At 44.3% G+C, this 25,601-nt stretch overlaps 1 protein-coding gene across 1 annotated transcript in view; it reads right to left on the bottom strand.

The window, feature by feature from the left end:
- LOC105715513 (SLAM family member 5-like) overlaps positions 1-25,601 on the bottom strand; it is an 84,068-nt gene that overhangs the window by 34,076 nt on the left and 24,391 nt on the right. The window contains exon 4 of the mRNA XM_064370461.1: positions 14,619-14,685. Within this exon, the coding sequence (XP_064226531.1) occupies positions 14,619-14,685 (67 nt within the window). The remainder of the gene's footprint in view (positions 1-14,618; positions 14,686-25,601) is intronic.

The following is a 25,601-nucleotide window of genomic DNA, read 5'->3' as shown; positions in this document are numbered from 1 at the left end:
GCAGAGAATAGCTCAGGCCAATCCTGAGGTATGAGAGTGTTTCTAATATTTGTTTGTGGTTATTCACTACCTCAGTTCACCAGGCCCCTCCTCTAGGCCAGGTCTCACCCCTCCCTTCAGCTCGCTCAAGGGACTAGGCCCACCCCAGGCTCAGCACCTCTTAGCACCAGGGCCACAGGCCTTCAGGATCCACATCAGCCCGTTAATGGGTTTATCAGTCCATTTTTGCATTGCTGTAAAGAAATACCTAAGGCTAGGTAATTTATAAAGAAAAGCTATTTAAAATGTGCTGGGTTCTGCAGGCTGTACAGGAAGTGCAGAGCCAACATGTGCTTCTGGTGGGGGGTCCCAGGCAACTCAGAGTCACGGTGGAAGGTAAAGGGAGCCAGCACCTTCTGCCTCTCGACACTTGCTACCTCTCCTCTATGGCCCTAGGCAGAACTGGACAGGGTACCGTCTCACTGATAGGAGATGGATGTTTGTCCCCTCCAAATCTCAGGTCAGAGCAAGAGCAAAAGAGTGGGGGAGGTGCCACGCACTTAACCAGATATCATCTCAACTAACTGAGCAAGGACCCACCTAGTGAAGAGGGAGACCCAGGCATCTGAGATCAACTTCCCCTTTAACTATCACACTGCATTTCGATAGAAGAAAAGGCTGACCGACTGGCGCCTCCGGTTTCACCTTCCTGTAGGTGGCAGGCTGGGTCTTGGGGAAACGCTCCAGAAGGCACTATTTTTATGTAAAACAAGATCAAACCAGAAACCTTTTCACATGTGAGTCCTAAAACTGTAAACCAGAACCCTTTCATATGTGATTCCTGAAACTGTAAACAGAGACCTTTTCATATGTGATTTCTAAAGCTATAAACCTAATATTCTTCCACGTGTAATATCTAAAGTATAAGCCTATGTAAAAGCAGAACCTTCCTTTGTTAGAGGAGGTGAGCTTCAGACAAATTATACTCAGGCTCCCGGCCGAATAAACTCTTTCCTCCTGTATTTGGTGTTCGGGAGATCTGTTTCCACAGCCGCTCCTGCTACAGTAGCACCCAGGGAATGGTGCTAAACCATTTATGAAGGATCTGCCCCAATGATCCAATCACCTCCCCCCAGCTTCCCCTTCATCAGGAAGAATCACATTTCCACATGACATTTGGAGGGGACAAACACCCAAACCGTATCAGTGGGCCAGTCCCCTGTCGGGTTCTGCCTTGGACCAGCTAGGAGAGGCAGTATGTGTGCAGCCAGCAGCCTCTTCCTGTTACCCCCAGCTCTTCTACGGTCCCTCCCCCCACACTGCACACTCCTCTGATGCCCAGTCCAGGGGGAGGCCTGTGCTCTCCCAGAGAATCGTGGGGTGCAGCAGACATCTGACCAGGCCCACACAAGGTTGCTGAGGAGAGCTGCAAGAGGCTGTGCTGCCAGAGGCTCCTAAACAAGCCAGGCCAGAGGCCACATCCCCGCAGGTCTCCTCTCAATCTCATGCTGAAATTTGATCCCTAGTGTTAGAGTTGGGCTCTGATGGGAGGTGTCCAGGTCCTGGGGGTGGATCCCTCCTGAATGGCTTGATGCTGTCTTTGTGGTAATGAGTGAGTTCTTTCTCTGTTAGTTCCTGTGAGAACTGATTGTTAAGAGTCTGGCAACTTCCTCTGCCCCCTTCACCTTCTACCACAAGCCTCAGCTCCCTGAGGCCTCACCAGAGGCAGACACTGATGCCACTCTTCTTGTACAGCCTGCAGAAGCATGAGCCAAATGAACTTCTTCTCTTTGTTAATTTCCCAGCCTGAGGTGATCTTCTATAGCAACACAGGTGAACTAAGACAGGTGGCACCCAAGGATTCCATGTTGACCATTTCAGGGATTCCTGGAGAGCCAAGGCAGGGCCCTTGGCCAGCAAATTACAACCTGGGTTCACCTTCCAGATCCATCCTATTTCCTGGATGAGTGATCTTTAGCAAGGTGCTGAACTATCTAAGCCTTGAGTTCCCACATAGGAGCAATAGAGATAATCATTACATTTACTCCTGGGCTGCTACAAGAATTAAAAGAGATAATATATTTTTTAAAGAGCACTCAACAGTAGTGTTTAGTTATGATTGTTATTATAATCGGGGGACATCTGCTTTAGAATTGCCACAGTTTCTGTAGCTGGATTTCTCCCATTGCTTTCTCTATTTGGCAAAGAAGTTGCCCATCCTCCATGAACTTGATTCCCAGTCCTTATGACTCAGCAGCTCCTTCACATGCTGAGTGGCTGATGATTCTCAGGACAACCCTTCAAGGTTGAAGGTACAGATTGTTATCCCGATGCAAAGGCTGATGAGATCGCATTTCAGCAACACCAAGAGATTTCTAAATTGTTTTGATTTTAATCAGATTATACATTCATATAGTTTTGCTTTGTTTTGTTTTGTTTTGTTTTGCTAAGGAGGGGGAAATTAAGGAGATTGAAAATGAGGTCTTTCTCCTATCTCTGACTCCCGTGGCCTGGTTCTGGTTCCTAGAGGCAGGCACTATTATCAGTGTCTTGTGTTACTACGCAGAGATAGTCTATGCACTTACACACACACATGTGCATCTCCACATACACAACACATGCTATGCGACTGTCCTGCTTTTTGCCATTTCTCACAGCAACGTTTGTTGGAGCTCACTTGGGATCTGTACACAGGGATGTGTCCCATCTCCTGTCTGCATACTTTTCTTTGTGGGCATCTAAAGCCACTCTGCTTCCGATATTTAAGTTATGTCTCATTTAAGTTGTTGCTGGGCACTGCAAATCATTTTGCAATGACTATCCTTATATTTGTGCCTTTGCACAAATGGATGTTTATATAGTAGAGAAAAAAGCCATGAGGGTAGATCTAATATGATTTTTTTAGTTTGTTTTTTAATTTTACCTATGGATATTCACAATGCCAAAATGTGGTTTGCGTAAATTCAGATGTTTCCATTTCATGGCTTATTCTTTTTGTATCTTGCTTTAAAAGATAGCCCGCAATTCAAAAGTAGGTTTTTAATTATCTCTTGTTTTATTCAAGTTCACTTATGGTTTAAATGTTATGTTAACTCTTAGATCCACTTGAATCTTATTTTGGAGTCAGGTGACATAGTTGACTGGTGTCACAGAGTGGTGAGAAGATTGGACTTAAGAGTCTGCAAAATTCAAGTCCAGGTCCTTTATTCTCTGCCCGTGTGAACTTAAAAAGTTATTTAACCTCTCTGGCTTCAGCTCTCTTATATGAGATATGAAAACAATGAGAATGCTTACCTCATTGAACTTGTTTGGGTTTAGAGAAAATGTTTCAGCATAGTATTCAGTAATTGTCCTATTAATATTAGCTGCTCTCTTTATCATGATGGGGATTAATTGCCCAAGCCCACCTGGAATCAGAAACAGATGTTCCCAGCTTCCAGGCTGGTATCTTTTTTTTTCACCAGCAGCCACTCTTCTCAGGGATACCCTCCTGGGGAGATTGCCAGTTCCAGACTGTCAAACATCTCTGGGTTCAAGCCCATAAGCGGCTGCAGGTGTCAAGGACCAGCCAATACCTTCTTGGTTACCAGAGCCCTGCATTTAAATGGAAGTTTATTGCTCTTGGTCACCATACAGTCATCATCAACTCCCATCTTACCAAGGAGCCTAAAGCATCTGTGCAACCAGAAAAGTGGTAAAGATGGAGGGAAGGGCTGTTTGCAATGGCTCACACCACCTGTAATCCCAACATTTTGGGAGGCCCAGGCAGGAGGATGGCTTAAGGCCAAGAGTTCAGAACCAGCTTGGAAAAAATAGCCAGACCCTCACTCTACAAAAAATAAAAAAAGATGGATCAAAAACGATCTCTTGTTATCCCAAGTGTGAGCTAAAAAATATCATATTATTCACTGCATTTGGTCTATTCATTTCCCCTTTCTTTAGTAGCTTGTTTTATAATACAATAGTGTTTTATGTTACCTTGAAAATTATACAGGACGCTTCAAGTAAAAGTTCAAGTTGTGTCTCCTCCCCCAGGAAAGCACTCTAAATAATTTATATCCTCCAGTCATCTATGTACCCGACAATATCATAAGCCCTGTGATCACAGGGCATCCATTAGTCAATTCATTCAGCATTCCTGCTGGCCAACATAGGTGTCTTTGACTCTCCCTTTGAACTGATTATAACATCCTACGAGGTTCCTCATTAATTCATGAGTGAAATAGAAGTATTCCTTAAATCCTCAGTCCACCATCCTATTCAGAGTTAATTGCATGTTTTAATATACAATTTTTGTCACAACAATGGACACAAAACATGAGTGCTCTATTGAATGTAGGGCTCTTTCTGACTGGGGGAAGTAAGACAGTTGGACTAGCTAGAGAGAAGACATTTCAGACTCCACAGAGGGACCTTCCTAAGGCATTTTCATTGATAAATAATGTGGAGAAATAAGCTAGTGTTTAACGCCGATTCGATAGGAACTGAAAAGTTCTGGCTGAGGCTTTTATTAGTGACTTCTAAAAGCTACAGCAGCAGCAGACCTTCCTGAGTGCTCTGTGGAGACCATGTTTCCACACACTGTGGGGAGGGAAAGGATGCTGGTGTGGTTTGAATTTGTGTCAGCTGCAAAATCACATGTCAAAATGTAATCGCCAAAGTTGGCAGAGGGTCTGGTGGGAGGTGATTGGATCACGGAGGTGGATTTCCCCTTGCTGTCCCGTGATACTGAGTGAGTTCTCCCAGGATCTGGTTGTTTAAAAGTGTGGCCCACCTCCCCTGCTCTCTTCTGCACCTTCTCCTGCCACGTAAGTCATGCTGGCTTCCACCAAGACTGTAAGTTTCCTGAGGCCTCCCAAGCTATGCATCCTGTACAGCATGGGGAACTGGAAGTCAATTTAACCTCTTTTCTCTATAAATTACTCAGCTTGAGGTAGTTCTTTATAGCAGTGTGAGGAGAGACTAAAATAATGTCCTTCAGCAGGTGGCCTGAGGAGAGTGTCTTCCAAACCCCTCACAGGAGCAGGGGCAGAGAAAGCAGAGGATCAAGTGAAGGAGGCATGAAGACGAGTCCTTTCTGTCAGGTCTCCATGTGTAAGCCGGGACCCAGAAAGTCTGAAGTCCTGCCTGCCTCGGCTGATCGTTGGTTATTATCCCTAATTACCCAGGGGAACTTCCCTCAGACAAGCCTCTCACCCCGCCCTGCCATCTCAACTGTTCTTATGCTAAGGTGAATACTCCTAACCCCATCCTGCCATCTTAACGGTTCTTATAATGCGAATGCTCCTCATCCCACCCCACCATCTTAACTACTCTTCTGCCTTACCTCATCTGCCCTTGTGACTGAACTTTTGATAATGTAAACTCCTTGCCCCACCCCCACCACTGTAACTGATCTTACTCTGTAACACTTCTGCCCCCCAAAAATATTTCCCCAACGTATAAAGCCAATTCCCACTCTTGCCCCCTTCTCCTGTCCGTTCTTGGGTTAGGCCCACTTGCACCCAAGGGAGAAATAAAATGGCCTTGTCGCCTACACAAAGTCTGTTTGGAAGATCTTTTTATTAAATGCATTTAATATTCGATACTATTGGATGCGAATAACATTTGGTACCGGAAACCGGGGACAGGAGAACTCCCATGGGAGATTAGTCTCCTGTTCCAACTTTCATAAGGAGACCTACCTGCTGACCTGGGGTCATCAGACCAGCCCACAGACCCACACCACCGGCTATTTTGATAAGCAGTCTCTCTTTCTCGCTTTCCCATTCTTTTGTCTTTTCCTTTCCACTTCCTCCCCCTTTCAGTTTCATCCTTTTTCCACCACAAAGACGAGGAAACTCAGGTAAACCAGGTTCTTCCGTGTGGTTCAGGACCAGAAAAAATCGTACATAGGTCACAGATCCAGAGACCCAGTTCCCCCAGGGGTTTGACTATCGTGGAGACGTTCGCCCTAGTCACTCGCCCACCAGGCTCATGGCCGATATTGGTGGCAGGTCAATGTAGAGGACGCTGTGTCTTTGGCCGCTCGCTGAGGAGGTTCAACCCAGGCTCAACTAGGGATGCCTGTTGAGCGGCTGGGTTGCGTGTCATTTTCCTTGTCTCTGCTGCCTTTCCAGAACCATAGGCAATCGTCCGTCCTCTATCCCTCCCTCCTCTCCGCTGGCCTGTGTCTAAAGAACCTCAAGCCTCTTCAACTGTCTCCTGGCCTAAAACCCAAACATCTCATCTTCTTCTGTAACACTACGTGGCCACAATACAAGTTAGACAATGGCTCCAATTGACCAAAAAATGGAAACTTTGACCTCTCTATTTTACAAGATTTAGACAATTTTTGTCACAACATGGGCAAATGGTCTGACATGCCCTACATCCAGGCATTTTTTTACACTTTGATCCATTCCCAGCCTCTGTTCCCAATGTAATCCCTCTCAAATTTTCCTTCTTCCTCTCCCACCTGCACCCCCTGTCCCTGCCACCAGTTCAGAGTCTGCCCTCTCCATAGACCCTTCTGACCTTTCCCTTCCTCCTCAGGCTGTTCCCCAACAAGCTGAGCTGAATCCTGCCCTCCCCATTGCCCCTTCCCCCCACCCCATACCTCCTCTGTCACTTCTCCCCCAGATCCACTCTGGGGGGCAATTCAGTCTAAAAACTAGCTCCCCCTCCCCCACTCAGCAGTTTCCCCTTCGAGAGGTGGCTGGAGCCAAGAACATAATCAGGGCTCATGTTTCTTTTTCTTTATCTTATCTGTCCCAAATAAATCAGTGCTTAGGATCCTTTTCATCGGACTCACTAAATATATCCAAAAGTTCCAATATCTAACTCAATCCTATAATTTAACCTGGAATGACTTAAATGACTTCCACTCTTTCACCAGATAAATGAGATCGAGTTTTTTCTCTGGCTCAGTCTTATGCTGACACCCACAGATGCCAGCCCTTCAAGAGGGCGTCAGGGCAGTACCTAAGGAGGAACCCCAATGGCAATACCAGGTGGGCACTCCTGATCTTGCCAGGTGTGACTATGTGATCTCTTGCTTAGTTAAAGGATTAAACAGGCAGTTTACAAATCTGTCAATTATGACAAGCTTAAAGAAACCAGCCAGGGCAAGGAGGAAAACCCCACCCAATTCACGGTGCACCTGGCTAACACCCTTAGGTGCTTCACCGCGCTAGATTCAGAGGCTTTCTCATCCTAAATATGTACTTTATTACACTGTCTGCCCCTAATATTAGAAAAAAGCTCCAAAAGTTAAATACAGGCCCTCAAACCCCACAACAGGAATTAGTCAACCTTGCCTTCAAGGTATTTAACAACAGACAGGAGGCAACCAAGCGGTAGTGCATTTCAGAGCTGCAAATGTTGGCATCTGCAGTAGAAGGAACCCCCACTCCATCAGCTAAGCCACAACTGTCAGGCAAGTTACCGACGCTCCCCTCCAGGACCTTGCTTCAACTACCAGAAACCTGGCCATCGGGCCAAGGAATGCCCGCAGCCCGGGATTCCACGCTGCTACAAGTGCCTGAACGCTGGCCACTGGGCAAATGACTGTCGGCAGCCTCCTGCCCCTCACAAGCCATGTCCTTTTTGCAAGGGGCCCCACTGGAGGTCAGACTGCCCAACCCACACTACTAATGCCCCAGCAGCACCTGGAGTCCAAGCCGGCTCCTTCCCAGATCTCCTTGGCCTGGCCACTGAAGATTAATGCCACCTGGACGCTCCCGGTGCCCCCTGGAACATCACAGATGCAGAGCTACGAGTAACTCTTGCCATGGATAGTAAGTCTGTCCCCTGCCTCGTCGACATGGGGGCTACCCAATCCACTTTACCCTCTTTTCGAGGGCCAGTTTCTCCACCTATTACTGTTGCGGGAATTGAAGGCCAAGCTTCTAGCACTCCAAACGCCCCAGCTTTGGTGTCAGTTAGGGCCACGCTCCTTTTCCCACTCCTTCTTTGTCATTCCTACCTGCCCGGTCCCTTTATTAGGCTGAGATATCTAAACCAAATTGTCTTCTTCCTTGATTATTCCTGGACGCCAGCCCCATCTCATAGCCACCCTTTTGCCAAGTTCTAAGCCTTCCCCACAACCCCCTCTCATATCCCCAAATCTCAACCTAAGGGTCTGGGATATGTCTACTCTGTCACTGGCCACTGAACATAAGCCCATTATTATTCCACTAAAACCCAATCATCCCTACCCCGCCCAAAGGCAGTACCCCATTCCTCAACAAGCTTTGCAAGGGCTAAAACTGTTATCACCCACCTGTTTAGCATGGCCTCTTAAAACCCACCAGTTCTCCTAACAATGCTCCTATCTTGCCTGTCCAAAAGCCAGACAAGTCTTACCGGCTGTTTCAGGACCTCCGCCTTATCAATCAAATTGTCCTCCCTATACACCCTGTGGTGCAAAACCCATGTACTCTTCTGTCCTCATTTCCTCCGTCCACAACCCACTATTCTGTCCTTAATCTCAAAGATGCCTTTTTCACTATCCCCCTACACCCTTCCTCTCATCCTCTCTTTGCCTTTACCTGGACCCTAATACCCACCAGTCACAACTCAACTGGACCATCCTGCCTCAGGGTTTCAGGGACAGCCCACACTACTTCAGTCAGGCCCTCGCTCTTGACTCACTCTCTTTCTGCCCCTTGTCTTCCCACCGTATTCAATATGCAGACGACCTTTTGCTGTGCAGCCCCTCTCATGAAACTTCTCAGCAAGACACCATCCTGCTTCTTCAGCACCTGTTTTTAAAAGGATATCAAGTGTCCCCTTCTAAGGCCCAAATTTCTTCCACGTCTGTCACCTATCTGGGCATCCTCCTCACCCACGCTCTCCCCAGCAATCAGGTCCAGCTAAGCTCTGACACCCCAGCCCCCTCTACCAGACAACAGCTTCTCTCCTTCCTGGGTGTGGTCTGCTACTTTCGCCTCTGGATACCAGGTTTTGCTATTCTAACTAAGCCATTATGTAAACTCACTAAAGGAAACTTATCCGACCCTATTAATCCTAAATCCTTTCCTCACTCCTCCTTTCGCTCCTTAAAGACAGCTCTAAAAACTGCTCCCATCCTAGCTCTCCCCAGCTTGTCTCAACCCTTTTCTTTATACACTGCTAAAATCCAGGGCTGTGCGGTTGGAGTTCTTACGCAAGAGCCAGGTCCGTGTCCTGTTGCTTTTCTCTCTAGACAACTGGGCTGGCCCCAGTGTTTGCGGGCCACCGCGGCAGCCGCTCTAGTTCTTCTGTAAGCTTTCAAAATCACAGGCTACGCTTCACCTACTTTATACACTTCTCACCATCTCCAGGCTTTAATATCCTCTTCTCATCTTCCACATCTGTTATCTGTCCCACGTCCGATTCAACTCTATTTGCTCTTTATTGAAACTCCCACTGTGACTTCACACATGGCCCCAATTTTAATCCAGCCTCTCACCTAATACCAGACATGAACACTACTCCTGGCCCACATAACTGCATCTCCCTAATAGATGTTGCCGTTTCCCCTTCTCCCCACATCTCTCTTCCCCCTATTCCAGACTCTGATCACACATGGTTTATCGGTGGCAGCTCTTCCAAACCTATCCAGTCCTCTTCAGGAAAGGCTGGCTATGCTGTTGTTCCCCATACTTCTATCATTAAAGCTGCCACTCTCTCTTCATCTACTACTTCTCAACAGGCTGAATTAATAGCACTCCCATGCGCTCTTACCCTGGCCAAAGGGCTCAGAATAAATATCTATACTGATTCCAAATATGCTTTCCACATCCTCCATCACCATGCTGTCATTTGGGCAGAAAGAGGTTTTCTCACTACACAAGGATCTTCCATTATCAATGCTTTTCATAAAGGCCCTCCTTAAAGCTGCCCTTCTCCCAGCTAAGGCTGGGGTCGTCCACCGTAACGGGCACCGAAAAACTTCAGATACCATTGCTCAAGGAAACGCATTAGCAGACGAGACAGCCAGGAAAGCAGCCAACGCACCGCTGTCCCCACCTAGTGGACAGTATTTTTCTTTTTCCTCAATCAATCCTCTTTATTCAACCTCAGAGTCATTAAAGTATCAGTCACTTCCCACTCAAGGTAATTGGTTTTTAGATCATGGAAAATCCCTTCTTCCTTCCTCGAAAGCTCATTCTATCCTCTCTTCCTTTCATAACTACTGTCATGAAGGATATAAGCCTTCAGCCTGTCTCTGAGAGCCTCTCATCTCTTTCCCCTCATGGAAGTCCATCCTTAAAACAATCAATCTCAGTGCTCCATCTGTCACTCTACCAACCCCCAAGGATTTTTAAGACCCTCTTTTCCTACCCATCAAATTCGAGGATTTACTCCCATGCGAGACTGGCAAATTGACTTTACTCATATGCCCTGTGTCAAAAAATTTAAATATCTTCTTGTATGGGTGGATATCTTCACAGGGTGGATTGAAGCCTTACCTACTGGAACAGAAAAGGCTACTGCTGTTATTTCTTGTCTATGAAATGATATCATCTCCCAGGTTGGCCTGCCTACTTCCATACAGTCAGATAACGGCCCTGCTTTCATTAGCCAAATCACCCAAGCTGTCTCGCAGGCCCCCAGCATTCAATGGAATCTCCATGCCCCTTACCACCCTCAGTCATCAGGGAAAGTAGAAAAAGCTAACGGCCTTCTAAAAACACATCTTACTAAACTCACCCTTCAACTAAAAAAGGACTGGGTGTCTCTTCTGCCTATCACTCTTCTCTGAATTCGTGCCACTCCCCTGGAACCCACTGGGTATAGCCCCTTTGAACTTTTGTATGGCCGCACCTTTCTACTCGGGCCCAACCTTCTTCCACACCCCAGCCCTCTTGGAGACTATCTTCCAGTTCTCCAACAAATTAGGCAGGAAGTTCGCCAAGCTGCTAATCTCCTCTTAGCCACTCCAGACACCTAGCCGTACAAGGACATCTTAGCTGGACGATCAGTACTGGTCAAGGACTTAACCCATCCAGCTCTACAGCCTCAGTGGAGAGGTCCTTACCTGCTTGTCTACAGTACCCCAACTGCTATCCGCCTGCAAGACCCTCCCCACTGAGTTCACTGCTCCAGGATTAAACTGTGCCCACCAGACGACCAGCCTAGCTCATCCACCTCCTCTTGGAAGTCGCAAGTACTCACCCCTACTTCCCTTAAGCTCACACGAATCCCTGAAGACCAATCCTAGACCCTAAATGCCCTGCACTTGTTTGCACTGTAGGTTCTCACTCTTCCTGCAAGCCCTCCTAGCTGACAATTCTGGTTCTACCCTCAGGACGCCACCCTCAATTCCTTTCTAGAGTGGATAGATGACAATGTGTGGCAAGGAACACTCCAATTCTTTCACCCTAATAAAGTTCTCTTTTTTACTTTCCTACTCACTCTTATTCTCAGTCCTGTTCTGTCACTCTCTACCCCTTCCTGATTACCTTTTACATACTGTCAATCTAACTCATTCCCTCCTCAATGAGGCCAACCCATCGTCGGCAAAAAAACTGCTGGCTCTGTATCTCCCTTCCTTCCTCCTCTTACATCGCTATTCCTGCCTTGCTGGGTGATTGGCCTACCTCTCCTGTCTCTGTACGTCTGCGTACCTCCTGACAGTCCCCGCCTCTATCCTCCTACAGAGCTTCTTTACTTTTTAAACAGACTCAGCAGGACCTCTTCAGATGTGTCTACACCAACAAGCTGCTTTGCTTCTCCGCACCTATTTACAGCAACTCTCACCTCATATCAACTCCACTCTGCCCATACTAGGACCCCTCACTACACAAACAACTATCTTCCACTCCTGCCCCTCTATGCATTTCCCATCGATGAACCACTGGAACCTTCCACTCTCTAAATGCACTTTCACCTTCATCTCCAAAGCCCCGACACACATGTTAACATGCCTATGGGGGCGTACTTACTCCGCTTTTCTGACAAACCCCTCACTACTAATAATCTCTAAAACATTAACAGTCATTACTGCTTAGGCAAACACCTTCCCTGTGTCTCACTTCATCCTTGGTTACCCTCTCCTTGTGCCTCAGATTCTCCTCCTAGTGCTGCATCATGCTTACTTATACCCAACAAATGTGAGTAGAGGCTATTTGTTGACACCACACACTTCCTTATACATTATGAAAATCAAACCACGTCCACTACCCAGCTGCCGCACCAATCTCCCCCTCAACCCCTAACAGCTGCCGTCCTCACTGGATCTTTAGGAATTTGGGCATCTGATTCCCCTTTCAACACTCCCCCTCACCTCTTCACCCTGCATTTTCAATTCTGCCTCGCCCCAGGCCTTTTCTTCTTCTGTGGCCCTTCTACCTATATGCGTTTGCCTACTGACTGGACAGGCACCTGTACCTAAGTCTTACTTACTCCTAAAATCCAATTTGCCAACGGTAATAAACAACTGCCTGTCCCCCTCATGACACCTACCCAACGAAAAAGAGCGATACAACTTGTCAGGTCCCCATATGCAAGCCTGGAGCCTGAACGTCTGAAGTCCTGCTTGCCTCGGCTGAAGTCTCCCACCCCCTGCCTGCGTTCTGATTGCCCAGCGGAGCTTCCCACAAGCCCCTCACCCAACCCTGCCATCTTAACAGTTCTTATGATAATGTAAATACCTCTCACCCAACACTGCCATCTTAACAGTTCTTATGATTATATAAATACCTCTCACTCAACCCTGCCATCTTAACTGTTCTTATGATCATGTAAATACCTCTCACCCAACCCTGCCATTGTAACTGAACTTGTGGTCATGGATACTCCCTTGCCCCTACCCATCACCACTATAACTAAACTTACTCTGCAACAGCCCCACCCCCCAAAAAACTACCCAAACCTATAAAACCAACTCCTATCCCACTGCCCTTTGCCAATGCCCTTTTCGGCCTTAGCCCACCTGCACGCAGGTGAATAAACAGCCGTGTTGCTCACACAAAGCCTGTTTGGAAGGTCTCTTCATTCAAAGTGCACAGTTTTCGACACAACTAATTCCATTATTCGTAGAAATAGGGCTTGCAGCCTCCACCGTAGGCCTTGGAACTGGCATAGCGGGGATCGCCACCTCCATCATAGCATTCCACAGTCTGTCTACTGATTTCTCTGCCAGCATTACAGATATATATAATACCGTGTCTGCCCTTCAGGCTCAGATTGACTCTCTGGCTGCAGTGGTCCTTCAAAACCATCATGGCATCGACTTACTGCAGAAAAAAGGAGGATTCTGTATATTTCTAAATGAATAATTTTGTTTTTACTTGTGGTCTAGTGTATAGTAATATCAAAAAACTCAGACGGGGCCCAGAAGTTTGCCAACCAGGCAAATAACCCTATGCCGAACCCTATGCTGAACCTGCCTGGCCATTTTCTAACTGGATGTCATGGCTCCTTCCAATCCTTACTCCTTTAATACCCACCTTTCTTATTCTCCTATTCGGACCCTGTATCTTCCGCTTAGTCTCCCAATTCATACAAAACCGCATCCGGACTATCACAAATCGGCAAATGCTGCTCTGGACAGCCCCACAATATCACACTGCCTCAAAGTCCCCCAGCAGCTGAAACACTTGTAAGGCAAAACATATTGTCCAGACCTTCCTTATTTGCCTGCCTGTCCTATTCCCGTTTCTACCCTGTCTCCTCTGCTCAAAAAAAATTTTTAAGTGTCCGCACAGTCCCCTGTCACGTACAAAGTAGCCTTGAGAAACTTCGCCCCCACCCCCCGAAAGCTGTCATCACCCCCTCTTCTCTAATTTTTTCTCTCTATATATAAAAAGACAGGAATATGAGGTCTGCATGTGCAAGTCCAAAGTCCTGCCTGCCTGGGCTGATTGTCCCCCACCCCCACCTGTGTTCACCATTATCCCTAATCACCCAGCAGAGCTTCCCTCCGACAAGCCTCTCACCCCACCTGCCATCTTCACTGTTCTTATGATAATGTGAATACTCCTAACCCCGTCCTGCCATCTTAACTACTCTTCCATCTTACCCCACCCGCCATTGTAACTGAATTATGGTAATGTAAATTCCTTGCCCCTACCCCCCACCACTGTAACTGATCTGACTCTGCAACAACACCACCCCTGAAAAAATTTCCCCAACCTATAAAATTCCCACTCTTACCCACTTCTGTCGTTTCTCAGATTCAGCCCCCTTGCAAGAATAGAACTGCCTTGTCACCCACACAAAGCCTATCTAGAAGATCTCTGTATTAAATGCATTTAATATCTGGTACTACTGGATGTGATTAACACTTTCCTCACTTGAGGGTTGAGGAAGCGGCCACAGGGAAAGCCTGGGGTCTTCTCTCTGAAGGATCCCAAAACAGGCTCTCCAGCTGTCAGTGCCATTCATGCCACAGGATAAGACAGGACAGGATGGAAGAGACAGAGCAGAAACCTTAACAAAGCCTCAGGAGTCACTAAATCTCAAAACCACACAGCTGGAAGGGGCCTTGGAAATCATCTGCCTAACCCCTGCTTTTACAGAGGAGGGGTGGCTCTAGAGGAAAGAATTGTCCCGGGTAACGGAGGGCAGAGGAAAACCTGGAGCCCACTTTCCTCTCCCAGCCCAGGTCCTCCCCTGCAGGACGCTGCCCATGTGCTCTTCCATCCTCACCTGCTTTCCCCAGAGCTCACCTGCACTATTGTCTGAGCCCACCAGGACCTGAGCAGCTGCCGGGGTCTCCACTTCAACTATCTTATCCTGAGCAGAGGAAGCAGACACTTTCAGTGGCTGAGCAAAGCAGGGACTTGTGGCTAGCAGAGGGTTAAACAGCCAGCCCAAACAGACCTCATTTCCTGGATAAGAGGAGGCTCAGCCCTCAGGCTTCCAGGGAGGATCTGCCCCAGAAGGTGGATGGTGAGCACAGAAGGAAGAAGAAGGAAGACTGAGAGAAAGAAGAAATGCAGCAGGAGCTCTCTGATCTACAGAGATGCTAATCTTGAAGAAAGAAAAGCAAGTCAAGTGGTGGGTGGTCATTTACAAGATGGCGCTAAACATTCATTTAAATTGTATAAAATTTTAAGCTCTCTAAGCAACGTAAAATATTCCTCATTTGTCTGACATAGCCCCATCCCCACACTCACAAACCAGCGATCCATATGTGACGCCCAAACTGCACTTCTTGGTGCCATCTCCATTGTCTCGTGTCTCTGTCTGGAGCCCCTAATGCAGAGACCCTTTCTCCGCCAGATCCGTGCTTGCAACATGGGTTGGGCACTTAGTAAATCCTGTTATTGTAATGTTCAGCGGGACCCCAAAAGTCAAAGACCACCCTCATCTGCAGCTGCCTGTGTCCCTGGGAAATTAGATGTGAACTGAGCCACCCTCAGGCTCCCTATTTCCCTTCCACATTTTCCCATTGAAACACATGTTCAGGAAGGGGGCAAGAGGTTAAGAATGATGAGGACAAATTCCTCATCCCCATTTTATCATCATTGCTTCACCGCGCATTCCTTCCCCTGAATCAAAGATCAACTGGAAGAGGGACAATCCAGAGACCAGAGAAATTCACTTCACTGTGTGTGGAGCTTCCGCATTCCTAAATGCAGCCTAGATTAAAGCCTGATACACAACCTAGATCAGGATAATCCTTTTCTCAGGTTGTTTTTTGCTTAGCATTCTGTGTTCTGTACTTTTTCCTGTTTCGTATTTTTCTCCACAATTTTATGCCCTCCTGTAGCTCATGTTGACAATCTACTGATTCTTCCGCATTTTTAGCATAGTCTTAGAAACAGGTGGGTGTAAAAACACTTAAATTTTGGTGGCTGTGTTTCCTTTTATAAAATGAAGATTCTATTGGATTCAGTTTCCTGAATCTTGCTAATGGGAATCTATGCATCTTACTTCACGGAAGTTGAACATTCCTTCCAGATAACTAGAACATTTGTTTTTGAAAGTTTCCATAATGTGCCGTGGTACAGATACTCTTCAGCTTGTCCAGTTGTTCCTGAATTAATGGGCACCTTGTGTTTGTTTCCAAGATTTTTCCTAGAACAGTACCATGATAAACATGGTTTCATCTGAGGGTCTGAGCAGCATTTCTGAGTGTAGGAAAAGGAAACTCACAGGGATGTGAAGGGCACCTGCTACAGACACATTTTACACAAAGATCCGTTCTTTTTAACTTTTAAAGTGAACACGAATGCAAATTACAAACACAATTTTAAGACTGAGACTCCTAAGGGCTTTCTCCTTTGTGACGATTTGCTTGGAGATCCGCCCTAGGAGCAGGCAGTGGGTGACGGTTCTTTCAGTGCAGCCAAGACAGCCCTGGCTCAGGTTTCCCAGCCTCCTCACCACCAAAAGGACTTTTCATTCCTTCCCCCTCAGGACTCCAACCAAATATGCTGCATTTGTAATCACAACAGAGTGTTTTTCTCTTTTTGCTGCCCAAAGACATTTGAACCTAAACAGCTCACTTAGTGGTCATGGCACAGCTAGCCCAGATGACCCAATTGGCCTCCATTCCCATGTACCCCATCACTCACTGAGGAGCAGGCTGATGAATACCAGGAGCCCGTGGGTCCAGCAGAACGACCGGTCCTTGGAGCACGATCTCATGGCAGGCTGCCTGGGGCCTGTTCAGCTGCAGAGGAAACCACAGAGGGGAAGAGGTAAGAAAAGAGAACAAGCTTGAGCAAGTAGCCCTTCACACTCTTTTTCACTTCAGGGGCAGGGTCAGCAACTTACTACTGGGGAGACAGGCCACCATTCTAGAGAAAGCCATTCAGCTCTTTTATCCCCTCCCAGCCCCTACAGTACCATGCACACTCAATAAGTAATTGCAAAAGAAGCAAAGGTACAACCTCACTCTGTGATGTTCCTGACAATGTATTAGGAAGTCCCCCTCCCCGTGGGCACAGCCAGCTTGGTGTTCTCACACACACCTTTCCCTGACACTTACCTGCTTCCCTGGGTGTACAGCTCAGCCCCAGGTGTCCCTGGTCACCAGTGTCAGCCTATGGTCTGGTGCAGAAATCACCCTCTTACAGCAAGTCTGGGCTACGCCCCTTGTAGTACAGTGGCTTTCTTCTGTCATTACCCAATATAATAAGTATTTAAAACAGTCCTCTTCATTCTTGGGCTCTCCTAATGTTAGCTACCTCTGACCTGAATTCCAGTACACGCACAACTGTACTTTTTATCTGTGAAAGGCTGCCAAATGCTTGTTTCTTTGAAAGGAGATGAGTGGGATATCCCCAACTCCATATTCTTGCTCTCAAATTTCATTTTAAAGAGAAACACTAAATCACACAATCAAAGAGTTCAGTGAACTCCAAGTACAATTATCTGAAAAATATCCCAATGTCAAAATCAGAGGACCAAAGCCAAAGTCAAACAGAGAATCTTCAAAGCTGAAATAGAAAAGTAATACTGCATATTCGAGGGATCCCCAATGAGATCAACAGTGAATTCTATGAATGCCAGCAGGCTCTGCAATGACATGTGCAAAGTATTCGGAAAAAAATCTTGCAGCTAAGAATTTGTTGTCCTGCGAAACTATCCTTCACACATAGCAGATCTGCAGTGTTACAAATACAAAGGGAGTCATTCAGTCTGAAGCGAAAGGCACTAGAGAGTCAATGAAATCTATATGAACAAATAAAGAGCACAAGTAATGCTAATTAAACAGATAAATATAAACAACAATATTAATGTTTTTATTTATTTATAGTAAATTTTTCCCCTTAGATTACCTAAAATAAGCTTACCTGACACAAAAATTGTAAGTGTTAATGAATACACAAGGTAAAAGATGTAATTTATATGACAATAACAGTACAAGGAGAAACACAACTGTGTAGAATCAATGTTTTGTATTAATTGAAATTAAATGGATATTAAACAAATAAGGAATGTATAAATAAAGGTATTAATGATATTCCCCCAAAATAAATAATATTATGAAGAGGTACTAAAAACAATGGTATGATAAAAATTAGATAACTAGTTAGTAGAAAAATTTCTAGGCTAGGTACAATGGCTCACAGGTGTAATCCCAGCACTTTGGGAGGCCGAGGAAGATGGATAACCTGAGATCAGGTGTTTGAGACCAACCTGGCCAATAAGGCAAAACCCTGTCTCTACTAAAGATACAAAAATTAGCCGGGGGTGCTGACACACACCTGTAATCCTAGCTACTCAGGAAGCTGAGGCAGGAGAATCACTTGAACCTGGGAGGCAGACATTGCAGTGAGCCGAGATTGAGCCACTGCACTCCAACCTGGGCCACAGAGCAAGACTGTATCTCAAAAAAATAAAAAGATTAAATAAATAAGTAGAAAAATTTCTAGAAAGACATAAACTATAAAAACTGACTCAAGAAGAAATAGAAAGTTTAGATAAATCTGTAATAATTAAGAGAATTAATTAGTAATCAAAACACTCCAACGAAGTAAAAACAGAATGGCTTCACTGTGGTACTAAACCAAATGTCTAATTAAAAGCTAAGATGGATCCCTCACAAATTCTTCTAGAAAATAGAATAAAAGTTGATATTGGCAACTCATTCTTTTTTTTTTTGAGGCAGAGTTTCGCTCTTGTTACCCAGGCTGGAGTGCAATGGCGCGATCTCGGTTCAACGCAACCTCTGCCTCCTGGGTTCAAGCAATTCTCCTGCCTCAGCCTCCTGAGTAACTGGGATTACAGGCACGCGCCACCATGCCCAGCTAATTTTTTGTATTAGTAGAGATGGGGTTTCACCATGTTGACCAGGATGGTCTCGACCTCTTGACCTCGAGGTGGGAATCCACCCACCTCGGCCTCCCAAAGTGCTGGGATTACAGGTGTGAGCCACCGCGCCCGGCCCCTGGCAACTCATTCTATAAAGCTAAAATTACACTGACACCAAAATCAAACAAAGATATCAAAAGTAAGCTACAGGTCAATATCCCTTATGACTGTACATGCAAAAATCCTCAACAAAATACTGCCAAACTACATCCACCACCACATAAAAAATTATACAACACAACCAAGTGGGATTTATCCCAAGAACACAGGATAGTTCAATATAGAAAAATCAATTAATATAATAAAAGATATTAACAGATAATAAAGAGGGGTTGAAATAGATGATCACTTCAGTAGAGCAAAGTAGTATTTGACAAAATCCAACACTTTTTCCTGAAGAAAAACCACTGAATATGCAGGAACTGAGGAGAATTTCCTCGACCTGATAAAGGACATTTGTAAAAAACAGGCAACTAACATCATATGTCATCGTGAATAGTAGAAAGCTTTCCCCCTAAATTTAGTAACAAGACAAGGGTGTCTGCTTGCAACATCTGCATTCCACATTGTACTGTGGTTTCTCGCCAGACCAATTAAGTAAAAAAAAAAAAGGCAGAAGTTGCCCAGATTTAAAAGGAAAATTAAAACTATTTCTATTTAAAATGACATCATCTCACACAGAAAATTCAAAGGAATTCGCAAGAAACTATTAGAGCTAACAAACAAGTTCAGCATGGTTGCAAAATGGAAGATCAATATGCAAAAAATACTTATAGTTTTGTATGCTAGCAATGAGCAATCAAAAAATAAAGTAAGAAACAATTTTATTACAATAGGATTAGAAAGAAAAAGTGCTTAAGAATAAATTAATAAGAGAAGTGCAAGACAGTGCACCAAAAAATGCAAAATATTGTTGAAATAAGTTAAAGAGGACTGAAATACATGGAAAAACATACCATACTTAAGAATGAGAAGATTTAATATTGCTAAGATGGCAATATTTCCCAAATTATTCTACCAACTCCATGCAATTCCTACCAAAGTCCAGCTGGATTTTTTGCAGGAATTGACAAACTAGTCCTAAAATTACTATGGAAATGCCACAGGATAGCAACAAAACATAAAATAAATCTACAGGCTCACACTCCTTCCAGTACTGTCCCATTTTTTGCACCATCTTGTAGCAAATATTTTTCAAAATAATTATATTTTCTGGTTCCAAATCCCTCCTCTCCTCTCTTTATCTCTTTTATAAATTGAAATCTAATTCGCATACCATAAAATTCATTATTATAAAGGGTACAATTCAGTCCTTTTCAGCATATTTGCAAGGTTGTACAATCATTGCCGCTTTTTAATTTAGAACATTTTCAGCGCCCCAAAAAGAATCCCATACCCATTAGTAGTCATTTCTATTCTCCTAAACCACCTGGCAACCATTAATCTGCTTTTTGTGTCTATGGATTTGCCTTTTATGGACACTTCACATAAACAGAATCATACAATATGTGACCTTTCGTGTCTGGCTTCTCTCACTTATCCTAATATTCTTGAGATTTATTCATGTTGTAGCATGTATCAGTATGTCATTATTTTTGTGGCTAAATAATATTCCATTGTATAAATGTACAACAATTTGTTTGTTAAGTTTTATTTTATTTTTATTATAGAGATGAGGTCTCACTCGGTTACCCAGTCTGGTGTCAAACTCCTGGGCTCAAGTGAAATTCTCACAATGGCCTTCCAAAGTGATGGGATTACAGGCATGAGCCACCGCATCCAGCCAACAACTTGTTTATTAATTGATTAGTTGGTGGAATTTGTGTTGTATCTAATTTTAGGCTATTATAGATAACTCTGCTATGAATATTCATGTACATGTATATTTTACATAGATATATGTTTGATTAGTTTTCATTTCTCTTATATATACCTGGGAATAGAACTGAACTGCTGGGTCACATAGGCATCATCACTCTCTTGCATGATTGGCGTAGCCTCACAGTCTTGCTTCTGTTTTTAACACCTTAAGTTTATTCTTAAAATAGCAATCAGAGTAATTCTTTGAAATACGTAGATTATATTGTATTACTTACTCCTTAGCCCATGGCTATAACCTCCATATAGATTATATCCTATTACTTATTCCTTAGCCCATAGCTGTAACCTACATGACTCCTACCATGGCTCCCATTTTATCTGCAAGGCCCTGCATTATCTAACCAGATCCCCCACATTCTCCTCTGCCCTTATTCTACTCTGCTATTCTTTCAACAGACAAGGCATGTTCCTGCCTCAAGGCCGTTGCTTCTACCTGGAATTCTCCTCCTCCAGGTATCTGCTTGTTTTATTTCCTGACTTTCAGGTTTTTGCGCAAATGTTATTTTAGTAGAGTCTACCCTGACCACTCTATTTAAAACTGCAACCTCCTCCTGGTGCCTTTTTCCCTCCTCCTTGATCTACGTTCATTCACAGCACTTATTATAGGAACGTAAAGCAGGGTGCATTTAGTCTGGGTTGCAGGGACATGGATGAAGCTGGAAACCATCATTCTCAGCAAACTAACACAAGAACAGAAAACCAAACACCGCATGTTCTCACTTATAAGTGGGAGTTGAACAATGAGAACATGTGGACACAAGGAGGGGAACATCACACACTAGGGCCTGTTAGCGGGTGGGGGGATAGGGGAGGAATAGCATTAGGAGAAATACCTAAGGTAGATGACGAGTTGATGGGTGCAGCAAATCACCATGGCACATGTATACCTATGTAACAAACCTGCACATTCTGCACATGTATCCCAGAACTTAAAGTATAATAATAAACAAACAAAGGAACAACAACAAAAAAAACATAGGCCCATGAGGACTGAAAGAGTAAGTACATGCTAGCACTTAGATGCCTTTGTTTTTCTCAGGAAACTGCAGCCGTGATGAGTCAATGAATTCATCCAGGACTCATAGCTAATTAAGTGGCAGAACTGGGATGCAAGATGAACTTTGGCTCTTCACCACTACATTTTACTGGTTAGATCAATTATACTCTCTCCACGTGATGGAGTACTGTTTAATAATAAGGATAAATTACATCTTTACATATGTAAATGGGAAGCTGTCTGTGAAATATTCCATACTATACATGGAACAGTATGTATAGTATTATCCAGATACTATAAATATATATTCACATCTGTTTTTGTTGGCATAAAGGAAATCTAAAAGTTGTGAAACAGTTCAAACTGGTTACCTTCTGAGATCTGTCACTTTCTCCATATTATTATATTCTCTGTAACACTTAGAAAAAAAGATCATTGTTAAAAGTTTTGGGCAAGGCAAATGACAGGATCAGAGTTGTGCTTCAAAAAGATTAAGTCACAGGTAAGACAACAGGAATATTATCATCTTGGAAACCACTGAAAGCATTTATTCTGGCTTTCACTTTCTATTGTGTTGAAACGACCTGTTCAAAGTCTTTACTGAAATCACCCCTAAACATCTCTAGATCTTTCTAAACAGTATCAGCAAAGTGGAAAATGTGGTTTATCTGATCCAAATGTGAAATTTTTGTAAATTTGTCACAACCTTGGCTGTTTATCAGACCACGTGCAGAGCTTTTGAAAACAAATGCCTGGATCCTATCCCAAAAGTAGGTATCATCTGTAATTTTTAAAAATTTTTTTTTTTTAAGACGGGGTTTCACCATGTTGGTCAGGCAGATCTTGAACTCCCGATCTCAGGTGATCCGCCCGCCTTGGCCTCCAAAGTGCTTGGATTACAGGCGTGAGCCACTACGCCTGGCCAATTTTTTTAAATGTTAAAAGGTAATTCTGACACACGGTCAGGATCGAAAAGTAAAAACTCCGGTGTGTTGGAGTATTTGTAAAATTCAAATGGTCACGTTCATGGCAAGGAGAGGCTGTGAAGTTCGTCTTCTGAGGTGGTCCTTAGTGTGTTCTCCGTGTATAGCACAGCAAATGTTGGTTGAGTGAAGGGCAGAATGAATGATGAGAGCCCACAGGTTGGCATTTCTGTGATGTATTCACCAGGATTGAGAGTCTGAGCCTGATCACCAAAAGCTGTTATCTCCTCTATGTTTCTCTTCCTCTGGAACTGACATAATTTGGGGAAACAAAATCTCGCTAACAAGTGCCATAAGACACTAATAGAGAAAACCACATTGCTTATTTATTAATTGACAGTAAGAAGTGTACTTGTCAACTGGAAAGAAGGGTGTTCTTTTTAGCCTGACCAGTCATCTTCCCAAAGACAGGCCAGGCGGGAAACTAAGACGTCCATGGGCTGCTTGTGGAGCTACAAGTCAGGGCAGGTGAGAAGATGCAGGTGGTGTTGATTCCATCGGCTTTCTAGAGTGTGACTTTTCCACCCCACAGGAGGATTTACCTGCCTGGAGCCTGGAATTCTCCTTCCTCTATCCCTGTCATTTATCTTTCTTTATGCTCTATTTCTTACTAACACTCCGCCCACACCCCCAGATCGACATATTGTTTCTTTGGTCATGTTCATCTATGAGACTAAGTCTTGTCCTGGTGTGTGAGCTGGAATCTCTATACCTATCCTGTGATCTAAGTAGGTGGCTTTACATTTACTTTCCAGAAACAAAAAAACACAGTCACTTCATCTCCCTCATGTTTAAGTTCTAGCTGAGGGTGTAGAGGGAGAGAGCATCCCTTAATACAGTGCATACTGCCAGCTGAAACACCAAACTACGCTGGTAAACAGACCCAACAAGAAAAACTGGACTGGTGAATGGGATTGTGTAGCTCACAAGGTTAGAATCTTCACCTAGTTTAACATTGAGCCTTTCAGCAAGATTCTCTCATATTTAAGACAGAAAAACAAAACAAAAACTCTAAGAGAATGTAATATATAATATCTATTAAAGTTAAGAGTCATTATGAAATAACAAATTTATGGAAAAATATACATCAGTAAAGTTAATTTACTTCAAAAAACAACACAGAAAATGTAAAGCTTACATAAGTATCGTTACTGGTGGACTGCATCAAACTTTTAAATAATTGCTAGTTCCTGTGCCAACAAATATGTTTCAAAGATTAGCAGAAGTTAGAAAGGTTTCTTTGTGACTTGGAACACTTGACAAATCACAGAAAGATGAAATAAAGTCCTATCAAATTTTCTGGATCATTGTGCCCAGATTTATGGTCAAACATTATTCTGGATGTTTCTGGGTGGATGTCTGGGGATAAGATTAGCATTTAAATCCGTGGATTTTGAATAGAGCAGACTGTAATGTTTGGAGGCTTCATTCAGTCATCTGAAGCCTTTGATAGAACAAAAGGCTGACCACCCTGAGCAAGAAAACTTCTCTAGGAAATTGCCTTCAGACTCTATCTGCAACATCACCTCTTCCTAGTTTTCTAGCTCACTGCATTTAGACTCAAACTACAAGTGTTTCCTGATTCTCCAGCCTCATGGACTCTTGTAACATATTTTGCACTCACTAAGCCTCCACAATCACATGAGCCAATATGTAAAATGTGTGTGTGTGTGTGTGTGTGTGTGTGTGTGTGTGTGTACTACTGGTTTTGTTTCTCTAGAGAACCAGACAAATACAACGATTTCTTAAAATCTAAGACTGTGTTGTTGGAAGGAAATTCACCAGGAGTCCTACGCTCTCCTATACTTCCAGCGCCCTACCAGCGTCAGGGCCTGTGCACATGCTTCACCTGTGACAGAAGCCTCACTGTGTCCCAAAGCTTCTATCCTTTTTGGGGGATGACCTGAACTACAGAAAGCTCTTTTAATATAACGAGTCAAGACCTGCCCGACTCTGTCTTTTTCCTCTAATACTAGTTTCCATCTGGAGGTCAATTCTTACGAATATGACTCCTCATTCACTCAGTGATTCTTTAAGTGCTGTTCAGAGCAGAGCAGAGGTAAGTGCCTGGTATAGCTGTTCTCTTCTTTCCTAAAAATCCTGATTTATCTTCTTCAGCATAGTTTCCTAGAATGTGCACCAACAGTGGTGTCTGTGGATTTTTTTCCCCTGGTATGGTCCTAGGGGCTGAGAAGGTTGAGTATTTCCTGGACGTGATAAGCAACAACACACTGCACCCTCGATCTCCTGGGAAAGAAGCATCCCCAGAGCTGAGCACACTCACATTGCTTGCACTTTGTAAAGCCCAGCAGACTCCTCCAAGATCTAAGGTGACAGTTTTCTTATCCCTGAAGTTTCTGACCACACACAGAAGGCTGGCATTGCACTGGCTAAGGCTCAGGCAAGCTCATAGCCAAGGTCCAGGGGTTGGTGTCTGATCCTGGTATTCCACCCTGTTCCAGCTTCTTGCAGAGGCCATTGCTCTCCCAGGTCACATTCAGATCCTCTGTGGTCCCTAGAGAATTGGCCTCCACTGTTACGTTGCACCAGCCAGCTGTGAGGGACAGTGACTCAGCCAGGTTCTAAGAAGGAAGGGCACATCAGATTTATTACTGCATTTGAAGAGCATATTCTTTGTCTATGATTTCAATACTTTCAAAGCATCCTTCTAGCCAGACAGGGCATTTTGCAGCCAATGAAGCTGAGGCTTGAAAAACTGAAACAGTTTACTCCAAGTCATATACTGAGAAAACCCAAGATTTAGGGAAGAAAACGTAGCCGAGCCTTTCAGCTCTCTCCATCATCTGTACACTTGCCCACACCACACAGATGAATTCATATTTGTTTTTTCTCTACGCATATCCTCAGATCCTTCACAAACCCTAATGCATTTAGAAGGTACAATGAAACCTCTTAGGAAATAAATCCCCCTTGCAAAATCTGCAAAGCAGTTTCTGGAAACTAGTTGTAACACTCTTAAGCTCTCATTTATATTGGTAACATAAAAAGTTAAGATTTGAAAA

This window comes from Aotus nancymaae, unplaced genomic scaffold, assembly GCF_030222135.1.
Source record: "Aotus nancymaae isolate 86718 unplaced genomic scaffold, 86718_ANA_hifiasm-v0.15.2.pri h1tg000108l, whole genome shotgun sequence".
Classification (NCBI taxonomy): domain Eukaryota; kingdom Metazoa; phylum Chordata; class Mammalia; order Primates; family Aotidae; genus Aotus; species Aotus nancymaae.
Note: the sequence above shows the minus strand (reverse complement) of the source record. Positions and strands in the feature narration are given on the sequence as shown.